An 11,911-nucleotide genomic window follows, 5' to 3' on the forward strand; every position below is an offset into this window, starting at 1 on the left:
TAGCTTCAATAGCTAAAGGATCTTCCAAGGTAGGAAATTATATGCGCTTTGTCATTGCCAGAGCCTTAAAAATTGAGAAACTCAGTCACAATAAAAGGAGCTAATATCTCCACCACCAACCTCTGTGTTCATGAGCAAAGACTGTCCTTCCTGAGTCAGTTTCTGTATAAGAGAGTAACAAGCAGTGTTGAGACATTGAGTCTGGGGTGCTCTCTGTGTATCAGTTTCTTTTCTCACCTTGCCCCACCCAGTCTCTGTGCAAATGCCACCTTACCACACCATCTAAAATGACTGCCAACTTCCACACAGCCTTCTCTCCCCCTTGCGTTGCTTCTGTTTCACAGCACTTCTCATTACTCGACCCCAGGATAAATAGTTTTCTGGTGGATAGCCTCCTCTGTAAGATGCAAGTTCATTACATTTTTAATCATCCACATCACCACGGAGCAGGAACTATCTAGACAGAGACAATCTAAGACAGTGGAGCAAAGGGAATTTACCAAGGTCGCACAAATACCAGATAAGGACAGAGCCTGAAACCCAGGGCTGCTTCTGCTATGACCCACTGCTCTCCACACAGTGCTCCCCTTCTCACTTCCTTAGAAGTGAGGAACAGAAGCTAAGACGACCCCTTATATCCAACAGGACTCAGGTTTGAATGTGGCTTCATTGTAAAAGCAAAAGGGCCTAAAAATCTACTTGCTCTCAACTCACCCCTCTCTTCTTTTCTAGTGAGACATGATAGGATTAGCAAATAATTCTAAATTCCTCTGATGCATGTTCTCAAAATGCAAGTTCCCATATTCCTCAACATGCAAGTTCTTTGAGGACAGAAATTGTATTATTGGAAGGGAGCACAATGTACAGTGTCTGTGATGGCGTGGAATTCAATCAAAACAACAATCTGCTTGTTTTTATTCTCATGTTTCTATGAGGTTCCTCGAAAAACCTCTAAAAATAGTAGGTGGTCTGCTTCTAGAGCCAAATAAGATCACATAGTTTCTCAAAACCAGACCTAACCTGCTGTCCACTCCCTACTACCAGTCTCAGTGGTTGGGATCTCCTCCTCCTTCCCCTGGATGAAATCATCTGATGATTTCAGCTTTATTTTCTAGTTGCTGAAGCTATCTGGGGCTATCACTGCCCAGCACAGGCCCCAATTCCTGTCATCTGCCATCCATCTCTTAGATATTCTGCTTTGGGCAAGCGTAGCTATGCTCTTTGTCACAAGCCTGCCTTGTAAGATGCAGGCTCCCTTTAGCTATTACCTTAGCTATCTCTCTGGACATGGAGCTTCCTCTGCAGTACAGATATCCCCTTGTTGTTCCTCTTCAAGGACAACTCTCTTCACCTTCCTCAACAAAACTTTGCAAACATACCCTTCTTTCCCTGGGGTCAGGTGGGCAAAGAGATACTAAATTAAGGTGCATTCTTACATTAACTCAGCCATATTGTATTAGCTTCATACACATTACAAAGTGTTCATCAATTCGCTTCACACTCTGACCATTTGGACTGCCAAGTTGGTATGACTTTGAGCTGACAAACAAATCTGCTGTAGCCAGAAAGAAGAAAAATTTTCCTTCCTCTGATAACATCAGTCCTGTGATTTCTCTGGGGATTCTATCACAGGCTATTCCCCTCAGGGACTGGCAGCTGTCCTAGTAACCCTCAATGAAAGCAGAGCTTGGGGGTGAGGGTCCAGGTGGGCTCCAGAGCTGAGTCTGCAGCTGAGCTCCAGCTAGTGCTGGTGCATCAGTGATGCCATTCACAAGTTATTAACAGCTGAACAGAACTCCAAACCTTCTGTTCCTCACACATTTCTAACACCTCTCATAATCCACAGTTGTTATCAAAAGGCATTTGCAGCTGTGAAGAAAGGTGGGTGGGCAAGACATATAAATTAATAAATTAAGAGTTTCCATGTACAAGGCTCAGCTCAGCCCAGCTGGAAATCTTCCCATGACCCATCGGGATAAGGCAACCTCAGCAGGTTTTCTTTTCTTTACGCAGGAGAACATATTGCCAACTTCTGTCAGGTAGTAGATCCAGAGTTATAAAATATCTACAAAGAATCATCCTGGTCTTGGTGAGGAAATAAGGGTCTCACAGTGATAACCAGGTGGGATGATTCAAATCCAGTGACAATGAACCTTAAATATTCTGAGCAAGTGCATCATGAATGAGAACAATGAGCATTACCAGAATGGAACTTCAAATCCACCTAAAATGAATGAAACTCCCTAGGTTTTTATCCTACATGGACAGTGTTTTCTAACTTCACTACCATTGACTTAAGCTTTTAAATGGTGGAAGAGCTTGAACATTGAGGGTTCAATCACTCAACACTCCATAGAGGAATAACAAAAAGTAACTGATCCCTTCAAAAATGATTTACTAGTTTCTGAAGCTCTGGTTGAGAGAGTGTCTGATAGATTTTAAGGTTTGAATATTATCTGAGTCAGAGTGTCAAAAGGAGAAAGTAAATGATTTGGCTGAATCACCAATGATTAATGGATACAGCCAGCCAGCCATCTTACAAACATTTATTGAGAATTTCTTCCATCTCCTCTATGTCAGGCATTGTGCTAGTCACTCAAGATAAAATGATGACTAAGATGGATTCCCTGCCCTTGAAATGCTCATGGGCTAGTAAAGAAGACTGAAAAATAAGTATTTTTCACGTGGTATAACATAGGAAATCACTGTAGCCGGCTCGGGGTACACTTGAAAGTGAGTGCATAGTGCAAGGGAAAGCTAATAAAGATTTCTAGAAAGAAGAGATCCTTGAACTACACCTGGATAGGAAAAGCTAGGCAATTGAAATGTTAGGGGGATAGGATGTCCTGAACAAACTCTACATATACAGGATTTGTGGACCCCACCTCCACCCAAGACACCGGAATTACAAATCCCAGCATCATCAAAGAGAGGGTGGAGTTAAGCTGTCATGTTGGATATAAAACCAAACATGTTCTCTTGGCCTCTTGGCTTGTCTCTTGGGTTTTTGCTGGCTTTCAGCATACTATTGGGGTTCAGGTCAGCAGAACTGATAGGACGCATTAGCCAACTTATCTCTCTCTCTTTTTCCCTAAGTTATTCATTTCCCTTTCTCTTGTAAATAAATCCATTATTAACCTTTTTGTGTGTGCCTGGTGAGGACCCACAGTCAGGCAGCCCAATTCACATTGGGGTACCTTGTAACAGAAGGAATTTGAGATGGATATTCCCAGCAAAGTGAAGGAAAGCTCGTTAAGGAATGAGGATGAACATTTGGAGAATGACTACAGGTTCTGTGGGGCTGAAATATAAGTTCAGTGTGGAGTGACAAAGAATAGATCTCACTCATATTAAGAGAACTCTGGTGAGTCAAGCCAAGGAATTTAAATGTTCACATGGATTTGAGAGGCAATCTCTGGAGCTCTGAAAGGGGAGGGCAATATGGAAATAATTAGTTTCAACTAGAAAGGGTAGAGGGTGCATAAATTGGTAGGTAGGATACTATGTGGGAAACTTGTTTAGGAACTATTGGAAGTTTTTACTAAGAATAGATACATTTTCAGTCATAATAGTCCTAAATTGGAAAACAGCAATAAAGATCAACGATTAACCTTTAGATGTATTTTGATTCACATGAAGATTTTCCTCTATTGAGAATGAACCACACAGACTACAACTAACAGTGCTAATTTTATCATAATATCTGTATTGCTATAGGTGTTAAACCAGCAATCTCATCTGGAAACCTAGCCAAAGGGCATGAACGTTTTTCTCTTGACATTCTAATATCAGGAGGAAGAGCTTTTTCTTTGCTTTTGCTTATGGTCTTCTACTTCAGTCCCACTCTGATTGAAATGGGAGCTGGTAGAGAAAGTACTTCCAGTGAATTCGTGTCTGGTGGATTTTTTCACGCTGAGATATGAATTGCCTTAACGTATTACTTCTGTGTTCTTCTTCCACTACTTCCTACCCTCACCCCACCAGGACTAAGATTTTGGTTAAAGTTGTATCAGATGTTCTTTCAGATATTTATACAGTCACCTCTGAGGTCAACCTGTGTCACAGAAGGGTGTCATTGTCAAACTTACCCGAGTTTTGCCAAGCTCAGTGACTATCCCTCAGTCAGGGAATGTAGAACAGACTCTGGTGTAATAAAGAGACCCAAGATTTTACTGTCAGATAGTTCTATCCCCAGCCTGTTTCTTGTCAGTCAAATGGAAGTAGAAAAGTCCATGGGAGAATTATATGAGATAATATGTGTGAAGCTCCCAACACAGACCTGAGTTCAGGGTTTCCCAACCAAGGGTAGGGACATTTGGCAATGTCTAGAGACAATTTTGAGTGTCACCACTGGCAGGGGAAGATGCAGGCATCTAGTGTGTAGAGACCAGGGGTGCTGCCCCATAGGCGTCTACAACAAAGAATTATCAATCCCAAAGGTAAATGGTGCCCAGGTTGACACTCCCTCATCTAGCTCAATAAATTCACTCTCCCACTCTCTTATGATCCCCCTCCCCAGAATGAAAGGAACAGATGAAAAGGAAGATCCCCAAGCAGAGTAATCCACCCTGTGGGACCGCCTCTGGCTGCTGACTGGAGAGATTAACCCCTGATAATTTGCCCAACTGCCTTCCCCATAGTGATTAGAATGAATTGTCTGTGAGGAATTGGCTCCTTCAGGCTGCAGGCTATTTATTCTCCTTTTCACTATATTTTTGAGTTGATTTTTTTTTCCACAAAATATGAGAAGCCCTCACATCTTGCTGGTATGCCCTCGCCTCACCGTACACCTGTGTCCTGCCCCAGCCACCCCTCACCATTTCCCCTGGCTGTCCTGTCACTGCCCCTCCTGCCCACTTCAACAATGACAGCTACTGACCACGGAGCAGGTGTGTTCTTGGCAAGTATTTCCAGAGACCACTAAGGGACTTCCTCCCCTACAGTTATAAACCAGCTTCTAGAACAGGCTGCTCTGATTAAGAATCAGCATTGCAGATTGGGTTTGAGCCTCTCCCTGGCAGGCTTCCTCCAGATCAAATAAATACAGACCCACAAGAATGAAGAAACATGTCCTCTCTTTCTGATGCTTCTCCCAGGTGTGCATCTTGATGTACGTATGTAGGTGTGCACCCAACCTCACTCACACGATCCACAGCAGAGTGCACGCACACAGGAAGGGAGAAAGGCATCTGGGCAGGAACTCAGAAACCACGCCCCATGTTCTGATGCCAGAGGAGGCCTGCCTCCTGCCTGGGGGCCTAGGGCTGAGCTTGTGCTGATTCTGCCTGTGTGGCTGGGAGCTGCCAGCTGGGAGCTGCCAACACCACAATGGGGGAAGAGTGCTCTGAGAAAGGAGCGTGCAGTGAGAGAAGAGTTTCTGGAAGAAGTGATGTCCAAGGAGAATAGTTGTAGCTTTAGGTGGAAATTACCCAGGTGATAAGGGAATGGAGGGAGGGGGGGGGTCAAGAATGTGGCATGAGGCAAGGCAGTTGGTCTGAAACAGCTACGGAGGCATGAAGATGGCAGCTCTTAGCACAGCCAGCCATGAGGAAGGAAACTGGAGAGGTGAGGGAAGGAGGCGGAGGCGGAGGCGGGATCACAGAGATCCTGCAGACAGGGATGAGCACCCAGGGGTTTAGACTGGGGGATGGAGTGGCCAGTTACAGTGTTCGGCTATATCACTGGGGGCAGAGATGATGGGAGAGACCTGAAACGTTCTTTGTTTCATCATAACATTTGAAAGTCTCTTCAGTTTTTATTGGCCAAACATGGGTTATTATATCTATGAATCACAGTCCATGAATTTAGGTGTGTATAAGAAATATATCTTGATAACTCACCTTAATTTCTCTGTCAAACTCCCTATGTGATCTGGTTGTTAGAAGTGATTCCCCCAACAGATTGTTCCAAGGTTTGGGGAGTGCTTCAGCAGGCCAGATGGCCTCTCCCCCATTTTGTCTGTAGGCCCATGGAGCAAGCCAGGGTGTGGCCTCTGTTTAGAGAGGAAGCAAAGTGCAGAGGAAAAGGGGAGGAGTCAGAGCTAATTCTGCCCATGGCTTACTCTACCATAGTAGGTTTGCTTTTATTTGAATCCAGTAAATATCCATAAGTATTCCTATCTAAATCAGATAAGATATTATGGTATCCTGAGAGCATAACTAGGAGAGAGATAGGAGGAATAAAAGAAAGAGCCAAGAAAATTGTAAGAAGTCAAATAAGAACAACTTGGGGCCCTCCCTGGTGGTCCAGCAGGTTAAAGCACAACACAAAGAAGCTAAAGCCACTTCTGCATGAGTTCAATCCCCTCCTGCTCCGGAGGAGATCCACATGGCACGGCAGACCTCTCCTGACCTGCCTGCTGCTCCCCTCAGCAGTGTACTTTCTCAATCTGCCTGTTCTGCTCCCTGCTCTGTCTCTGGTGAATCCTCTCACCCTCCGCATCTCTGGCCTATACTCCACTTCTGTATAAATAAATAAATAAATCTTAAAAAAAAAATGACTTGGTTACTAATAAGGAAGGGGGGTGGCACTGGGATCCTAGACCAGACCAATCCTAGTGACACCAACTGAACTAGAAATTAAGGCAGGAATAGCAATCAGGAGTCAGGAGTGGGGGGGGGGGGTGAGTTCCAGAGACCTCACCCATGAAGGCAGAGCACCCAGTAACTGAACTGCCTGCAAAATCCCTCCCCTCCCACTTTCCCTTCCTCCCTTCTTCCTTCCCTCCCTCCCTTCCTTCCTGAAGAAAAGATTTACTTATGCATAAAAGAACTGGAGTATAGGCCAGAGGTGCAGCGTTAAGAGGATTCACCAGAGACAGAGTGGGGACCAGAACAGGCAGATCTACTGAAATACACTACTGAAGGGAGCAGCAGGCAAGACAGGAGAGGTCTGCCACTATATATGCAGGTCAGCTCCCTGGCTGGTTGGGTGGGAGTGGGGGGTGGGGTGGGGAAGGGGTGGGGATCAAATTCAAAATTCAGGCCTTAGCAGTGACAGTGCTGAGACTTAACCCCTACACCTCAGGGTTGGCAATTCTAAAGTTAGTGTCCCACCTGCTAGCCCAACAGGACCCAAGTCACAGCTTCAGCTTGTCTCTTTCTCTTGCCCAGATTCTTCCAATTCAATGCCCCCAAATATTTGTGGTTTTTCTTCTACACTGACCCAAGCCTTTTTTGCATGATTTGTTCACATCTATATAGTGTTCCTATGTGTAAAGATCATGCTTCTCCTTTAACCAATAGGTTCCATTTAATATAGCTTATCTGACCTCTGGACACTGGAGGAGTCACCCCAGTAGGACACTGGAGGTGGCAGCAGACCTGGGTGTATGTGCACGTTGTTAGATGCCAGCAATATAATCTTAACCAAGTCATGAGTTTTCTTATTTGGAAAATGAGGAAAATGATACATACCTGCCCAATTCCTAGGGGTGTTATGGTAATCAGATGAGCTAATGTATGCAAACATTGTTCAGAAGGAAACTATTTAGGTTCCTTTGCTTTACACAGTCTGTCATGGGCCTCTTTGCCTTGCCCCCCACCATTCTTTTTCTTAGCAATACTTCACTTGTAAATATGAGCTGAGAAAACCATCCCAGAAAAGGGAAATTGTGTGCAAAAAATGGTTTGAGACAGCTGAGGAAGGGGTGTGAGGCAGAGGGCTGGAATGTTGCACTCAGGAATCCATGAGGTTGAGCCCCGTTCCCAGAAAACACAGCAATTACAGCTAGAGGCCCCAGGCTCTGGACTGAGACCACCGCAGAATGAGCTTTTTCTCCTTCTTTACTCTTGGCAATCTGGTAGAAATGGCATCTGCTTATCCCCATTCCAAGCCCAACAAAATACAGCTTTCATCATTTGATAGTGTACATGCACAGCCCATGCAGAGGCACAAAAATCAATGAGCATTGATTCCTAAGCTAGGAATTCATAAACTTCTTTAAGGTCATGGATTGATTTTTTACTTTCAGTAGAAAAACGTGAGCCTGCAGACCTTTCCCTTCACTTCTGCCACTTTTCTCGTCTGCAGGGACCTATACCCTGGCACACAGGCACACACCTGTGTGTGCCCTGCCATCCTTTCCTAGGATGCACTCAGGAGGGAGAAGCTTTCCGATGAAAAGAGAGAGGGAGAGAGAGATACTTAAACACTCCTCCTGCAACATCAAAGTCTCTTTGCGCTGGCCTAATCCACTGGATTAATCACATAATGGAACAAATGGATTTGAAGGATGACACCACAAAAATGAGCACAGTGGTTGGAACAGGCTCGTGAACACTTGCCAAAGGAAAGCTGAGCTGCAAGGGCCTGGCTCGCACTGAGGCCCACAGTCAGGTGGAAATCAATGCTCTGTGCTGATGCTGATTCTCCCAGTGACACCAAGTGGTCATTGGTGGGGCACTTGGGCTTGTGGACAAAGGCCATGTCGCCGGGGGAGCCTCCCCATTGCCTGGGTCTCTTTCCGCACATCTGGAAAGATGGAGCATATATCCCTGTCATGAGTTTAGTTATGAAGACTAAATATGACTATCGGTGGAAAAACTGCTTAGACAGCTTATTCTGTAAAGTGTTCAGTGAGGAAAAGATCATTGTTACACCAGTGCCCTAAATCTTCCTCACTTATATTTAGGATAAAAATGTTATAACAAAATTCACGAGTGATACGTCTAAGGGGGCCATGCCAGTTCCCTGCCTTCTTTCTTTTATTTAAAATATGATTTCACTCTTCCCAAAAGCGGCCTTAGTCATCTCTGAAAATGGTTCACTACTCACTTGATCCAGAAAACCCTACAGAGTCATGCAAATCAAGAGGTTCAAATCTCCGTGTTCATTTGAAGAACCCTCGTGAAACAGCCCAAGCCACCAAGGGTAAGCATATCCGAAAAGCCACCAAGTATCTGAAGGATGTCACTTGACAGAAGCAGAGCATGGCATTCTGTCCTTCCAATGGTGGTGCTAAAAGTGTGTCCAACAGTGGGTCGTTGGCCAAAAAAGAGTGCTGAATTCTTACTGCAAGTGCTTAAATATGCAGCGAGTAATGTCGAACTCATCTTAGGGACTTTGTTCACCTCGAAGTGCTCAATGACTGGAGAATCTACGATCTAGAGGTGTACAAAGTCCCTAAGATGAGTAGCAAAACTTCCAGAACGCATGTTGAATTTAACCCATTCATGAGCTCCACCAGCCACATCGAGATGATCCTTTCTAAAAAAGAGCAGATTGTCCCTAAACTAGAAGAGGAGGTTGCACAAAGAAAAAAATCCCAGAAGAAATTGAAGAAACAAAAACTTATGGCCAGGGTGAAAGTTCAATTCAAAATAAAAGGAATAAAAAAGTAATAATAATAAGGCCCTCCCTGGTGGTGCAGGGGTTAAAGCACAGCACTAAGAAGCTAAAGCCACTTCAGCATGAGTTTGATCCCCACCCCGGAGGTGACCCACATGGTGCGGCAGACCTCTCCTGACCCTTCCGCTGCTCCCTCAGCAGTGTACTTTGTCAGTCGGCCTGTTCTGCTCCCCACTCTGCTTCTGGTGAACCCTCTCACCGCCCCTGCACCTGTGGCCTGTACCACAGTTCTGTGTACATAAATAATAAATCAATCAAAATAATAATAATAAAATATGATTGTATTGTTGTAGAACACTCACCATGGCATTGACCTGCTTAATAGATATTTAAATGCACCACAGAGGGTGGTTATCTGTAGACATGGGTTTATACCAGCTCTCTGGCTCATATTTATCTTGCATAACTGAATGTTATACCCATTGCCTTTCCCCCCACCCCTGGCAACCTCCATTCTAATCTTTGCTTCTATGAATCTAACTGTTTTAGACACCTCCTAAATAGAATCACCAACCTGTTCTAATTCAGCAATCTCACTTCTTGGGATTTACCCAAAACAATGGAAATCAAGATCCTAAAGGGATTAGCTGCATCCCCATGTTCACTGTCCTGTTATTCATGACAGACAAGATGTGCAAACCACCTAAATGTCCATGGGCTGATAAATGCACGAACTAATGAATGGATAAGAAAAGTGTTACAGATACTGCTAATGGAACATCACTCAGCTTTAAAAAATAAGAAAACGGGCCCTCCCCGGTGGCGCAGCGGGTTAAAGCACTGCACTAAAAAGCTAAAGCCACTTCCGCATGAGTTCGATCCCCACCCGCCCTGGAGGTGACCCACATGGCGCAGCAGACCTCTCCTGACCCGCCCACTGCTCCCTCAGCAGTGTACCTCGTCGATCTGCCTGTTCTGCTCCCCGCTCTGTCTCTGGTGAAGCCTCTCACCCTTTGCATCTCTGGCCTGTACCCCAGTTCTGTACAAATAAATAAATCTTTAAAAAAAAAAAAGAAGAAGAAAACATTGGATGAACCTGCAGGAAATGATGCTAAACCACGAGCGACAATTCCCTTTTATTTCTCCAGATTATACCCTTCGAGGCTGTCAATCATAGATTCTACAGCCAAGTACCCCTGGAATCACATCCCAGCACTATGGCAGAGTAGCTGTTACCCAGCCTTCCCGAGCCCCAGATCTCCTCATCCCTAAGCGAGCTACCAACATTGGCCAGATGAAGTTGTGAACAAGACAGCACGGGCGCATTACTACTGAGCACACGTGGGGGCTGCTGGGGCTGCCATGATGCCACTGTGGTGACGTGAAGATCCCGGTGCTGCCAGCTGGAGGGCTGGTGAGGCAAGAGCAGCTCCGAAGCCAGGTCTTCCTGGGGTCTGTGCCAAGCCCCCTGGATCCCGGGGGCTCGGAGGCCCGGAAGGCCCGGCCCTGGCACGGCCAGCTCTCTCGGCAGCCCATGGCAGTTGGTTCCCTGAACTCCCCAGTGAGCTCTGGGAACCAGCGTCTCCAGTCTCAGCTGCATCTGGCTCACGTGATTCTGCTCGTGTCAGGCTGCTCAATTAGCAGCAAATCAAGATGTTCAGATGGTGCAGCCACACACCGGGCACGCCAGACCCCCCACCTCCCCGCTGAGGCCGCCAGATTGTGCCTGTGTTGGCTACCAACTTCCTGTCAGCCTCACAGGCCTCTTTGTGGCGCCAGTCTCCTCTCTGAATTCTCAAAGTCCTTTTTACCCTCTGGCTGCAGTCCCGCCTGCTGTCCGCGCCTGTCCTGAGGGCGGGAGGGCCACCGCGCCTGCCAACAGGTTCTCGCTCATTAGCAGAGCCCCCTCCTGGCGAGTGGAGGCAGAGCGGCCGCTGGGTGGGGTGCCCGTGGCTCCGCGTCCCGCCTCCTCTCTGGCCTGGGGCTGTGCTGCAGCCCCTTCCCAGCCCAGCCGAGGTTCAGCTTCGCTGGGGGCTTTGGCGGCTGTGCCTCCCCCGCATGCCGAGGTAATGTACTACCTGAGGCATGACCTGCACGCACAGCAATCTTTGGATTATGACTCTGGCAAAGAATATACCACGCAGGTGAATTGGCAGTGACCCAGGGAGGAGATAAACACTCTTCCAGTCACCCAGCTGATAGGACCATAAACACAGGGTGATTTGATGATCACTATGTGCAAGAAACTCTTCCAACTTTCAAGCAAAGAAGTAGGATTGCTCTTTTCTTCCTGCACATCCTCTGGGAAGCTTTTTATCATCTTCTGCTGCACATCCTCTGGGAAGCTTTTTATCATCTTCTGCTGGACTAACATACATGTGCCAGGGGTTGTGAGGAGCAGACAGGAAAGAAAAAAACAAGAAATTAATTTCCCTGCTCCCTGTCCCTATGCCACTAGCCCACTGGCCCCTAAACCCCCTCTACCACCCCAAAGCTTTGCACTAGATCACATGCAAGGCAGTACCCAGGAGGAGAGGCTCAAGTGCCAGGAAGGGCACCATACCTGTGCAGGTGGGGCTGTCCAGGTGCAGTGAGGGAACGACCTGGTCCTAAGTAAGGGTTT

General features: G+C 46.3%; 1 protein-coding gene across 1 annotated transcript; it reads left to right on the forward strand.

Moving 5' to 3' along the window:
* The first annotated feature begins 8,759 nt into the window (after window positions 1-8,759).
* On the forward strand, window positions 8,760-11,447 carry LOC101637864. Its single transcript, XM_012729388.1, is given in 5 exon segments — window positions 8,760-8,971; window positions 8,973-9,051; window positions 9,054-9,302; window positions 10,676-10,849; window positions 10,917-11,447. Coding segments are annotated over 5 exon segments (1,245 nt in total).
* The last annotated feature ends 464 nt before the right edge of the window (window positions 11,448-11,911 follow it).

Source organism: Condylura cristata, unplaced genomic scaffold (assembly GCF_000260355.1).
Source record: "Condylura cristata isolate star-nosed mole 26May11 unplaced genomic scaffold, ConCri1.0 scaffold00025, whole genome shotgun sequence".
Taxonomy (NCBI): domain Eukaryota; kingdom Metazoa; phylum Chordata; class Mammalia; order Eulipotyphla; family Talpidae; genus Condylura; species Condylura cristata.